The 13892-nt window shown below is 34.1% G+C and overlaps 1 protein-coding gene across 5 annotated transcripts in view; it reads right to left on the reverse strand.

Annotated features, from left to right (window-relative positions):
- LOC118747677 (prominin-like protein) overlaps positions 1–13892 on the reverse strand; it is a 52552-nt gene that overhangs the window by 27001 nt on the left and 11659 nt on the right. The window contains exons 2-6 of one of the 5 annotated variants that reach the window (XM_036481739.1): positions 2396–3254; positions 2162–2306; positions 1896–2024; positions 304–491; positions 68–232 (exon numbers count right to left, since the gene is read on the reverse strand). The exons of the other annotated variants lie outside the window; for them this stretch is intronic. Of the exons in view, the coding sequence (XP_036337632.1) occupies positions 68–232; positions 304–491; positions 1896–2024; positions 2162–2306; positions 2396–2798 (1030 nt within the window). The 5' untranslated portion in view covers positions 2799–3254. The remainder of the gene's footprint in view (positions 1–67; positions 233–303; positions 492–1895; positions 2025–2161; positions 2307–2395; positions 3255–13892) is intronic. 5 annotated transcript variants of the gene reach the window in all.

Genomic DNA, 13892 nt, shown 5'->3' on the forward strand with positions numbered 1-13892 from the left:
CCCAAAAGAGAAGATCAAAAATTTCTTTAGCATACAAAAATAAACCAATTCGCCATTTGCTACTTACCATCACTCAATTGTGAGGCATTAACGCGCAGTTCGTTGGTAATGTTTTTCATTTTTTGTAACTTTAATCTAAGCTGTGGCAGTTTTTCTAAAAAGTCTGTAAGGTAAATAAGCGAAACTGCCATGGATTTCTGTTCCAACTCTTTTATAATGAAACTGGATGTTTCTGCGGATGAAATATTTAGTCATAATTATTGTTAGTGAAAATCCTTATGGTTATAGCTTTGTATTTATTACCCCGCAAAATGTTGTCCAACTGTATAGATAATTGTTTGTAATTTGTAATTAAAACATGATCGGTTTGCTCGGATGTAACTTCGAGGAATTTACGGGTATCAATGCTGCCATCACGTACACGATTTGTGCTATTCTCAATACCTTGTTGCATATAACTGTTTGTGGCAAATGTGACAATAACACCGAAACTAAAAACGAGTTAAGTAAGAAACGGAGCAAATTAGATGTAATTAATATGTTTGCAAAGCTTTACGGTGGAATGTAAACAGAGTTAAATACAATACGTTTCTTCCGCTGAAATGTTATATGCATGCATGTAATTTTGTGTACATTGATGAGGGTATGTGGGAATGCATGTATATACAGTGTCTCACAAAAGTATTCCTTATTTCTGAGTAAAAAAAGATTATATTTCAATCCAAAATAGCAAAACCTATTCTGATGAGATTTCTAAAAATTAAATTTTCGATATTTCGATTAAAAAATTTATCGTACTTTTCCTAAAACATGAATGCCGCTGTAGCGACAATATCTACAGAAATCGTATTTATGGCAAAGAAATACCTCTACTAAAAATTACCAGATTTATATCTGGCTAAGGATTGTCACTTCAGCTACACTTCCTAAAGCTGTGGGAAATTTTCATCTAAAAGCTGATGAAGCTACCTCGAAAATGTTACAACATGTATCCTGTTACAAGTGCATTATTAAATCGATTTTCATCGGAATTAATGTTGCAGATGGGCATTTAAATACTTAAGATTGCATGATAAATCTGGCCAAAAAGAGCGATTAAATGTCCTTAACCACATTTTAAGTCATACAGCGAGATACTGGGTGTCGATTTTTTATTGTAGGAGGTCTGATTTCATATCCAATGACTTTTGGAGCAGCTGTAATTCTAACAATCCAGTTCGGCTCAATCTAACCCAACTTTTCGTTGGAAAAAAATGTTCCTACAGGGAACATTTGAGTATCGCTCATAGGCAAAAATAAATGTATAATATTGTTGTGGACTATTTATTAGGCGTCGCTATACGATTATTAAAAAGTGCGAAAACTGAGAGTGAGATACACAAAAATATTCAGGTCATGAACGACGGAGTATTAGTTGTTGTTGTGGCACTCGACTTAACCTTGCCTAGTTCAGTAAAGTCGTCGTCGTCTAACAGCAGGCACAGGAACCGGTAGGTTTCGACGATGTTCAACCATAGAAAAAGGTGTGTTGGATGAGCTGGTTTGAGTAAGCTTATGAAGTGGTGATTATATTGCGCGCCCCGTGCTAGTCCTACAGATCTGAAGCTTCACCCAATGCGTTCTTCTGGCCCTCGACATGCATTCATTGACTCATTTTTTCCCCCAACCTTGTCCAGCGATCTAACTCTGTTTAGATCTGCGAATCCCATATTTTATTTTATTTTTTCTTTCATAGAGTATATCACTTCGTTAGTTATAAATCGAAGCAAATTATAGAAATATTTTCGAGCGACTTTGCCAAAAAAACATAAAACTCGAATACTCTTGCCAATCACTGTATGTGTTGTAAATTGTTTAGAAAGGTGTGTTACCACAAAGAAAACTGCGCTACTTACAGTAAACCTGTTGCCAATGCTATGAGCAAAAATCCCAAGAACACACGGCGGCAGGTGTCATGTTTCTTGTCAAACGGCTCCGAGCGACCACCGCAAGCACCAGCACAGCGACAGCAACAAAAGCAGAGGCTATACATAAAAAAAAAAAAAACACAAGCAAAAACAAAAATAATTACAGCTAAGTACATGTTTTTCTACAATTTGTTGTGCTTTTTTTTTTTAGTTAAGTATCTTTTTCTTTTTATAAATATGCATTTTTTTCCTACCCAACAACTGGCATTGTAACAATTAGCAGTCCAACGAGCAAAACAATTAGCCATATTAGCCAATAGTGTTTAATTAAATCAATCCATTCGTTGCGTTCAACTTTCGGACCAAACTCAATATCGTTATCCTTGACCACGAGGTAGCCTAGGAAGAGAAAATGTAACGAAAATTTTTCAATTTCAATTGCAAATTAGCATATACATATTAACGAACAAGCTTTATTTAGAGCTCACCTTCTGGCAGTGGATGTTCGCCGGTGAAGAACCAAATAACTTTGTGTGTAATATCGTATAGTGGCTGCATGCCACGCGCATTATAAGCTGTGGAGCTAACGTACGTGACATTCTTTGTCCATTCTGTATACTTTGTTGGCTTGAGATTCAATTCATTGCCCAAATCGAATGCTTGAGATTGGCTGGCGAAAGTGCTAAGCGCTGCTAAGAGCGCAACAATGAGCGTGCTCCAGCAGGAGATATGGCACCGTGTATTGGTGGTGGTGGTGGTGGTGGACGAGGTCGGGGTATGGCGGCACTGCTTTGCTGCTGACTCACCGGAATCTATTTGCATTTTCATAGCTAGTGCATGTGTTGTTGATGTTGTTGTTTTTATTGTAGTTTCTGTTGATTTTTGGTACATTTTTGATGATTTACTTGAAATGTTCCGTAACTTTTTGCGAGCGAAAGTGTGAAGATCCCTTCAGATCACTTTTTTTTCTACTACTAGATAAATAACTCTAACTAAAACATTGATGCTTTGGTGTTTTGTTTTTGTTGTATTCTTTGTTTACTACAATGAGCAATTACAAATTTTTGATGCGAATAAATCCGAGTGCTGCTGAGCTCCTAAGATGTGCTACATTTGCGTTTATTTTTTTTTTTTAATTTTTTGCTGCTGCTATTGTTGTTGTATCTCGTATAATATTTATTTAGGTATTTATGTTTGTATGTGAGTGCGTGAGTAATTGAATATGAATATTGTAAATGACTGACTGACTGATTGATAGCTTATGTTGCTGTAGATTTGGCACACGAACGCTCCAATGCGCTGCGTACTTGCAGTTGCGCTTCAGCAATTAACTACAAATTGCAAATGCTGCAAAGAAAGGAATGACGAGAAACATTTATTATTAATTAAATTTATTCATTTGATAAAATGATAAAGTAGTTAATGATAATGCTAACATATATGTACATATGTACATACTTATGTATGTCTATACAGATAAAAACACAGCCGCTTCAAGTGTCTCTTCAAATGTAACGTGACACAATTAAGCGTAAAAAAACCACCCGCACAGGCATTGTCATATACATTTGTACGTATGTATGATGTATGTTTGTAGAAAGTATACCCGTGCATTTATAGAGATGAAATTAATTTTTTATGAGTAATTTTTAAGCAGACATAAAATTCAAAGGAAGTTAGCACTTCACAGCCGTATTTAAAGGGCTTTATAAATGCAATTCTTCGGTATCTAAAGATACAGTAACGATGAGAAAAATACCAGTCATTAATGAATCACTGGGGTGCAATAGAAGTTGTGACACATTGCAAATAGGCTCTTCGATTCAAATGTCAAACTCTCGCTGAAGGCTCTGACGATCGAGTCAGTGGCGGGAAAACCATTTTAACGCCAACTGGCTACAGTGTTTGAGAAACGAGGCAAGTTTGGAGGCCAAATCTCTATAAATTTTCTTTTTTGACGTAGAATACGTCTTACCTTAAGGTATGGGGGCTATGTTCAAATGTTGTAGTTGTAATTTTTAGAGCATCACAAAAACGCTTATTGCACGAGAACTAATAAAGCGATTTCAAAGAAAAGTGTGGCGTTTCAAAGATAAAATTCCAAACCTGTCGACAGATTCATTTTTGTAAATAACCAATTCGGTTTCTGTCGTAAAAACAACGGTAAACATTGCCTTATTTTGGGGTCAATTTTGAGCCTTTAAAGTGCTCTAGCAACTTATTGTTGGCATATATAACTTTCATTTTCGGGATATAGGTTCTTTGGAGCAGTAGAAATATTATCGGGTACAAATTTTATATAAATTTAACAAATATTGAGCATTTTAAGGCAAAAAATTGTTGAAAAAATTTGCAAATTTTTTTCATTACCAAAATGCTCGAAAACCGCTCGAATGATTTTGTTTTTGTTTTCTTTAATCAAAAATTCAAGAGTTTTCGTTTCGTTTGGTATATGGGAAGTATTGGTTGATATCTTCTATATATGTTTATTTTATTCAAATATATGGGCATAAATGATTTTCGATACAAAATCACCTCGTCATCATTTTGCAAACACGTGCACGCATTGGAAGCGTGGGAAGGAGACAAAAAGTATGTATGTGTCCGTAAGTACATATTTCGGGGTTTATCGGTATAATAATCGATACTTTGTCGGTTTTATTACCGATGTTTTTATCGATTTTGCTATCGAAATTTTTATCGATAATGTTATTGATTTTGCTATCGATATTTTCGGAACTTATCGATATAATGATCGGTATTTTTTCGATTTTGTTATCGATATTTTTTCTCGATTTTGTTATAGATATTTTGTTGACTTTGTTGTCGATTTTGTTATCGACACTGTAATCGATTTTATGATAGATTATTTATCGATTTTGTTATCGATATTTTTATCGATTTTATTACCGATATTTTTATAGATTTTGTTGTCGGTATTTTAATCGATTTTGTAATCGATATTTTTACCGGTTTTGTCATCGATATTTTTATTGATTTTGTTTACGATTTAGCTATCGATATTATTATTGCTTTCGTTATCGATATTTTCATCGAATTTGTTATCGATATTGTTATTGGTTTTGCTATCGATATTTTCGGAACTTACCGATATAATGATCGATACTTTTATCGATTTTGTTATCGATATTTTTTATCGATTTTGTTATCGATTGTGTAATCGATTTTGCTATCGATTTTGTCATCGATACTTTTATCGGTTTTGTTACCGATATTTTTATCGATTTTGCTATCGATATTGTTATAGATTTTTTTATAGGTTTTATATTCGATATTTTTATTGATGTTGCTATCGATATTGGTATCGATATTTTTATGGATTTTGTTATGGATTTTGTTATCGACTTTATAATCGATTTTGTTATCGACTTTGTTATCGAGTTTGTAATCGATATTTTGATAGATTTTGTAATCGATTTTGTAATCAGTATTGTTATCGATTTTGCTATCGATTTTGCTTTCGATATTTTTTCGATTTTGATATCAATATTTTCATCGATTTCTTTATCGATGTTTTTATCGATTTTGCTACCGATATTATTATCGCTTTTGTTATCGATATTTTTTGCTTAGTGTGTGCTTTTGTTTTTTTACTTGGATATGCTCTTAACCATACCACGTATTCTACGTTTAAATTTAGCGGCTGTATCTCCGATACAGCCTGCAGACCAAGACGAAGGCGCTGGACTGTTCCTTTTTTTACATCAGGCAGCAGCATAGCCAACAATATTTTGAGATTCAAGTTGAAATATTTGTCTACAAAGGAAATAATGATGAATCTGCAACTCTGACGGCTATGTCACATTATCGAAATAGAAGAGTCGTGATTCCTCTGCCATTTCTTTCCGAACTTCCTTAGGACCACTAAGCGGTTTTTGAAACTTCTCGGGATTTTTCGGAAATTTTGTCGTACATTTTTACATTTTTTCTCAAGTTTTTTTTTTCTTGTGTTTCGAGACGCTTTGGGGTTTACTCAAAACACTCTGCGATTTTTCACATTTATATGGAACTTTTCGAAATTTTTCAGTAATTTCGAAATTTCCGGAACTTCTCGGAATTTTTTGGTACATTGAGATTATTTCGAGCTTTAATGGGTTTTTCGAAGTTTTCACACACGTATAAATACATATTTATAGATAGGTATAACGTAGAGTAAGCGTTAGGTGTAACTGGATGGATACATCAGGATGTTTTCGTCGCAATTTGGGATGTTTTCGGAATCGTTTGAGATTTTTTCGCAACCTTTCGTGATTTTTCTTATTTGCTCGTGCCTATTAACTTTTTGAGATTTACCGAGAATTTCGAAATTTTCGTACCTTCTCGGTATTTTTCGAAATTTCTTTGGTACAATTCAACATTTCTGGATTTTTCGAAACTTTTCGAGATGTATTCGGAACTTTTTTTTGGATATTTTTCTCGAGAATTTCCAATTTTTACAGAACTTCTCAAAATTTTGGAAATTTTTTACGGTAGCTTTCATTATTTCTTCAGTTTTTTGGGGTTTTCAGATTTTTTTCAGGTTTGTTGGGATGTTTTCGGAGCCTTTCGTAATTTCTTTGGAAAGTTTCGAGCTCTATCGGGACTTTCCGATTTCTCGCAACTTCAAGGGATATTTAGGAGTTTTTTCGGTACAATTCTACATTTCTTCGGAACCTCTCCTGATTTTTCGTAATTGTACGAAAGGTTGTCGAGATTTTTCAGTACATTTAGAAAATTTTGAGAACTTTTCAGGAGTTTTCGGGAATTTTTTTTTTAACCGTTTTGTCCGTATTTAATCGGGGATTTTCACATTGATATACAAATGTTATTTTTTATTACAGATTATTTTGTATATAAAATAATTTGAGACGAACTTTCTTTTTATTTTTGCCACAAAACCCAGAAATTATCGTATTTTTCGTGCTCGAAATATTAAAAATCTAATATTCGAAATATTAATTTAATATTGATATATTTTTAAATAATAGTTTTAGTCGCATTACATATTTTTTTACCATACATCATGGGTTGTCATTGAGCATAGAACTAAAAACGGTCTCAACTGAAGCTTTCAACTTTATAAAAAGATGATAAATTAAACAACAAAAAATCACGCAAAAATTTCGCTGCCGAAAGCACTGCTCAAAAAATAAAATAAAAAACAAGCAGTGTTATTGTTAATTATCCCCCCCTGAAAACAACACCAAGCAGGGTTATTCTCCAAAATATTTGTGAAATATGTACACATGTGATTATTTTGACACATAGCACTTGCAAGCGCCGATTGAAATTAATACCAACAATTTCTACATTCTTGAAAATATTACTGGCAAGCAAAAATATAGTTTAAAATTTGTATTAAATCACGTAGTGCAAATAAAAAAAAAAAAACAATTTGTCATATGAATATTATTTTATTTTTAAATGCGCTTGAACCCACAACTTTGACTATTAAAATTCCGAGGTAGATGAATCTTCACTGATACATTCATAGATGCGATTTTTGCACTAGTATTATTTAATATATGCAGATTGTGTATATGTTTGTGCAATTTCGTGTCATTCACATTGAAGAATGACTACTTTAAAATTGTCACCAATAAAATTACACCCTATGGTTGAACCTCATGAACCACTTAATAACCGCAAACACACAATGTGCACAGCCAAGTGCGAAAGTAGTACATTGCGATGGGGAAAGAGACCAACACGAGAATGGCCACTTTATTTCACTACATATCTATTTAGGTAGTATATATGTATATATTGTGAAGCTGGAGAAATTAGTGCACACATGTAGGTTTGTAAATCAACTGTCACAAGCTATGTATGTAGACATATAAAGGGTTCACCAATACGGGCAAACGGACAAATTAATAAAATTAAGTAAAATTACATCGTTCAAATTAAATAATATTAAATAAAGTAAAATAAAATACAAATCACCACTTCAAGTGCAAAGTTGCTAAGTCTTTTTTTTTTAATTTTACAGGAGAGGAAAAAACTTCTTATAACCATTTTCTTCAAGTATTTTGCAAATCCTTGAATACAACATCATTTTGTGTTATCAAAAGATTTCGTATTTCTATGGTCGGATTTTCGGCGCGTCTTGTGGACTTAATTCCACTAAAGACAATAGTCATGTGTTGAGTTTTGTCATAGGTTCGGGAATAGAGCTGCTAATCTCTTAATTGTAACTGATTCTCAAATCGCATAATTTACCATCCATACACATTTTTGAGCAATTTTCCTCATTTGTAGATACAGATATTTAATCCCTAATGAATGTGATGTGACTTATAGAAAATTTATCGTAAACGGACGTCGTGCTAAAACAAATAAACGGAGTAGATGAAAAAGTACTTGCAAGGCGATTTTTATTTTCAACGCATATTCCCAGTAGATAATTTTAGGTGTTAAACGCCCTTCCGAAAGGCCTGCCTGAGAGTCAAGAGGCCTTCCACTCTACATTCCTTTCTCCTTTCATTTTTGTATGGAGTGGCACAAATCGAAGGCCTCCTTCTTTTGCTACCCATAAAAGGCCTTCGAGAAGGGCTTTTATGGGACATACTTCAGAAGGCCTTTTGGAGGAGTTCTTATAAAGTTGCTTCTGTAATTTATAAAATCCTACATCTTTGAAGTATTTGCTTAACGCTAAATAATATAAATTTATGCATTCGCGTAAATTATAAATGGATAAGCCCTCCGAGAAGACATGCAAGGAAGCACTTTTTTCGGCCCTACTTGGGCAGGCCTCTTAGGATGGCTTCATTTACCTAAGAGGCCTACCTAAATTATCTTCTGGGTTGTTTTAACAACCATATAAACAAACTTGCCAAGGCGAAAAGTAACAGGTCAGCTTTTAAGCGCCCCTAATGACAGCCCCTTGAAACACATTATGGCGGGTCGTATGGAAGAAAAAATAATACAAGTAGATATGTATTAATTATTAAACACTGTGAATTTTAAAAACATGTTTCAAACACTTTCTTTTTTAACCAAACTATGCTAATTGAAATTATGTAATTCAATTTTTAAAATCAACATTCTAACAAATATGCAGCTTTATTTAGAGCATGCCTTAAAGTTGTACAGACAGTACGTCGACACACGCCAACACGCATACACAGCTAAATTCAGTTGTGAGTAGATAAACACTTTTATTTATATTGTGATCAATTACGTTGATGTGCTGATGTTTCCTACAAGTACACAATCCACACATTACAACACAGCAGATTGTGTTTATTATTATTTATTTAGTGTGCTTAGTGATAAAAGAAAAGCTTTTGTATTTACTCTCTTTTGCGTTAAACATGAAAATGGTGGAAAATACATGAATTGTTTCCTTTCTAACTCCTGAACAGGGTTTTATGTCAACATTTTCTGAAATACATAAACTTAAGAAAGCTTCCATACTATCAATGCACCTCAATTGTAATTAAATTTATATCATCTTTTTTTCAGTTCCTCACTAACAACGGTTTTAGCAATAAAAATTCCAAGAAAGGAGTTTCGATGGAAGAAATACATATACATACATATGTACGTATGTATGTATGTATTATGCATCTTTGTTGTGGTATAATTCAATTTAAGAAAAATAATAATAATAAAAGCTCGTTATCTACATTTTGAAGCGAAATATGAGCTCAGATGTGAACCAAACAAACCAAAATAAAAAACTGATAAAAGAATAAGAAGTAATGAAGACTCTCTGTACACTCATACTCTTGCACTTAAATATCGCTAATTTATTGTAGTAATTGAATCACGTATTTCCCAGAAACCGAAATTACGCAAATATGAGTAAAAAAAAAGAAAAATATGTGAATCCCTTGAGTTTGGGAAAAAGTTATGAGATATTTCAAGACTTTTACGGACAGATAAAAAAGGGTTTCACTATGGTAAGGGCAATAGGGGCTTTGAAAACGAAAAAAATGAAGCAAACAAAATTGGCAGCAGGAACGTGAACCATTTTTGAACAGAACCCGCTTTGAACCAGTTTATATGCTTTTTTCTACTAACTAGTGTTCGCCCAGCGGTTGAAATTCAACCGATAAAATTAAGGATAGTTTATGTAAGTTGAATGAGCTAAAATAAGCTCAGGGGGGAGTTTAGCTTAGTACTTGGCATAACATAACATAACCATAACATAAGAATAAATAACATAACATATGAAGCATAACACACCACAATATAACATCGCACACTCTTCAGTTGTATTTCCTTTTTATCCCTTTTTTCACCTCTATCTAAATCTTATTTATTTTGGTTCATTTTATGCCAAATGATGTTGCCTTTGATGCCACATCAAGTGATATCATGTCATGTGGTGAAATTGGGTGTGGTGAGCTGCGGTGTGGTGGAATTGGGTGTAGGAGTTACGGTGTGGTGAATTTAGATGTGGTGGATTCAGGTGTGGTGAGTTAGGTTATGGTGAGAAAGTTGAGGTGTGGTGAATTTTGGTGTGGTGAGTTGAGGTGAGTTAAGGTGTGGTGAGAAAGTTGAGGGGCGGTGAATTAAGGGTGGTGGATTTAGGTGTGGTGGATTTAGGTGCGGGGGTTAAGGTGTGGCGAGTTGAGGTGTGGTGAATTTAGGTGTGGGGAGTTAAAGTGTTGTGAGTTAATGTGTGGTGAGCTCAGTAAGTTTTTAAGTTAAGATGAGTTAAAGTTAAGGGGTTATAATCTTTATCCTTATCTTCATCTTCATCTTCATCTTCATCTTCATCTTCATCTTCGTCTTCATCCTCATCTTCATCTTCATCTTCATCTTCATCTTCATCTTCATCTTCATCTTCATCTTCATCTTCATCTTCATTTTCATCTTCATCTTCGTCGTCTTGGTCTTCATCTTTATCTTTTCCTTTATCCTGATCTAAATATGTCCATTCTTTTCTTCATTTACATATTCACCCCCACCATTGTTATTAGGTTAGGTATTTAAATTTTAATTCCTCTTTGTCTTTATATCTAGGTTTCTTTACTTTTATTTTAATTTCTGTATTTATCACTTTCTTCTTCTCCATACTCAACTTTACCTTCTTCCTTGTTTGAGTATAATCTATTCATGTACATACATACATACATTTTATTCCTGAACTGCTGCTTAGCACGTTTCTTTAATTCGCTATCAATATTAAAGCATACATTTAGGGGGCATTTCCGCCCCAACCATGTACATGTATGGCATTGGTATTGGTGTGACTTTTGAATTGATTTTTTCGCTCTATTTTAAACTGATTTGAAATTTTAAAAATTGCCTGCACATCAGCATCAAAATACCTTTCTAATGATATATAACTGTTTATACCTTAGAAGTATAGTTTAGCCGTAAAAGGGGTGTAAAGGAAACATGATTGCCTATTTATATATATGATTAACCGAACCGAAATTTTCTACCAATGTTTTCTTCAAACCGAAAACCCAGCCACTCCCTGCAGGGAAAGCTACTAGCTGTGAACTAGAATTCTACCGGTTTGCGTTTCAGCCGAACTAGTTCACGTTCTGTCCTTTTTCAATGTTAGCGACTGGTATTTTTAACATTGCGATGTCCTACGAGATGTCAATTGTCAGGCTATGCATCAGCATCTACTAGTATAAATACTAGTACCATCATTCCAGTTGATGAGATAGTCTGCCAATTCATGCCCCTTGAAAAGCATAAGTGTGCCTTTTTGCTCGCGACGCTCCAGCAGTCACAATGGCCGACAGAGCAGGGCACTCGCGTGGTAAGCCTGAGGTCCCAGGTTCAAATTCTGCCTCAGGGAAAATTTTTTTATTTTATTATTATTTTTTATAAATTTATTTTTTTGTTTATGCTGTTTATTGTAATTTTTAAATTTAATAAAAAAAATATTTTTGTTTAATTTCTTTGTTTTTATAGCACAAGCATTTCTTTCTAAATGTTTTTTGCAATGCAATTAGATTTTCAAATTTGTTATTTATTTATAAATTGAATAAATTATTTTTACTTACATTTATTTAACTTTAAAAATCTTAACCACCTCCAAGCGGCCTCGAACCTGTGATTTCAGAACCAGAACCACTAGTCTTCACGTGACGCCACAGCCGACGTTTGTAAGAAAAGCAATTAATTGCGTTCTATTTTTGGCTTTGGCAATTCAAAGGCAGATGTCGCTGATCGCCTAAGTTCTTCGAAATTGTCGAACTGGTAGGAACATACTAGTTAATGAACTAGTATTTTTTCTAACTGGTTTGGCTTTTCACTGCAGGGCTCTTTATGAAGGTTCGATGTTCGTTTCGACCCATTTTTATTATGAAGTAGATATTTTCCCCAATTTTTATTTTATTTTTTTTGTTAAATATGATAATATTGTGGAAAACAAAAAAAAAGAGTGCGTACATATCAGGTTTGAAAGCTGTTGGCCATACGAACAATGCCTCATACGTAGATTTACTAGATCAATTCATGTTCTTGAGAAAAAAGTTTTCATGATCCAAAATTCTGCGTATAGAGGCCAAATTTTTTTCTCCGAGCAGCTCTGGTCTAAGAATTCACTCGGAGATCGCACAGGCCTAATATAATGCTCGTCCTTAAATGCCTTTAAACATCCCAATTTTTTTGGCGAATGAAGTTTTAACTAAGCAATTTAAGCCCTCGAAGAAGCGTTTCTCCAGCATTTGGAGGCACTTAATCCGCATAGAAAGTGCTGAACTATATCTTCCTTATCTCTGTAACGACTACAATAATTATTATGTGGAGTGGAACAGTGTCTCGTTGGTATTATGGTATTCCGAGCGGTTGGTTTTGAGAGGGTCTAACAAACTGCGTGTTCTTCATTAATTTAGCCGTGCCAGAGTGAACATGTACTTAGTATGCATTTGTGCAGATGTCCTTAACACGCACAAACAGGAATCTCGAAAGAGGTTGTATGCTTAAAGTTTAAACCGCTTTCCCCATAAATATCTCAGATCCATTTCACGCGCGTTGATCGGCTTTCCGCTTTTTCTCGAATATCGTTGTAACCCGCCACACCCAATAGATATATTTACATGCTTTAATGCTGTCAAAGAGATTGTAGGGAGATCTTCGGCATTCTTAATCGCATATCGAATCATTCATTTCCAGAGCAAGTGCCTCGCTAACAGTTTTACTATCCACATTTAGTTTTGATGGATCCTGTTTCAAATTCTATTTGGGAACCATCTGTGCAGATCGGGTTCCGTTATTATGTTCCCAGTCTCGTCTGTCAATTGAATTTCGAATTTGTGGCCGAAGTCAACATCACTAATCTGTAATCACAACTTCTGTACTCCACCCAGAATCTGTCCAGAATTAAAGCAAGATCCCTGCTTGACAGTAGGCGCTTTTCAAGTACATATAGTTTTTTGGGTGGAATGTCCAAAAAATGGCTTTAACGCCGCTTGGGCGTCCCGATATACCTATATAGACCCTCTTGCACCTGCACCCTTACCAATTTTTGTTTTATTACGAACGTTTACAACTGAAAATATCGGCATAATTCTTCTTTTTTATGAGCCACTGGTGCCGCCAGTCCAAAGAAAATAGACATGTGTAATTTGTTACACCATTTTGTAAAATTTAATTACAACAGCACCAGAACACACATACATGCATGCATCCAAATATAAAACTCTATTTTCATATAGAAGCTTCGTTTTTTTGTTGCTAGTTAGTTGCAGCACTAACAACGCTCAATGTTAATTTTTTAGCACTGAAGGCTACGTAAAACAAGTTTTGTAATAAAAAGATTCGCAAAATTCAAGGTAATATTTCTTTGTTATCAAATGTATGACTAATTTTAAACATGCAAATAAATTTTACATTGAGTGCAATTTTCCTATTATTTTTGCAGCAAAAATATTTTTTAGTAAGTTTTTAACTTAACTTGTAATTAAGCGTAACTGCGTTTGGTGACTAACAATTTTTTCTAAAAGCGGTCGCGCCTTTGCAATTATAACTGCCTTTCTTGCAACGAAAAATATTTTTCATAAAAACTAT

The sequence above is a fragment of the Rhagoletis pomonella genome, unplaced genomic scaffold, assembly GCF_013731165.1.
Source record: "Rhagoletis pomonella isolate Grant_MI unplaced genomic scaffold, Rhpom_1.0 Rhpom_scaffold_00012, whole genome shotgun sequence".
Lineage (NCBI taxonomy): Eukaryota > Metazoa > Arthropoda > Insecta > Diptera > Tephritidae > Rhagoletis > Rhagoletis pomonella.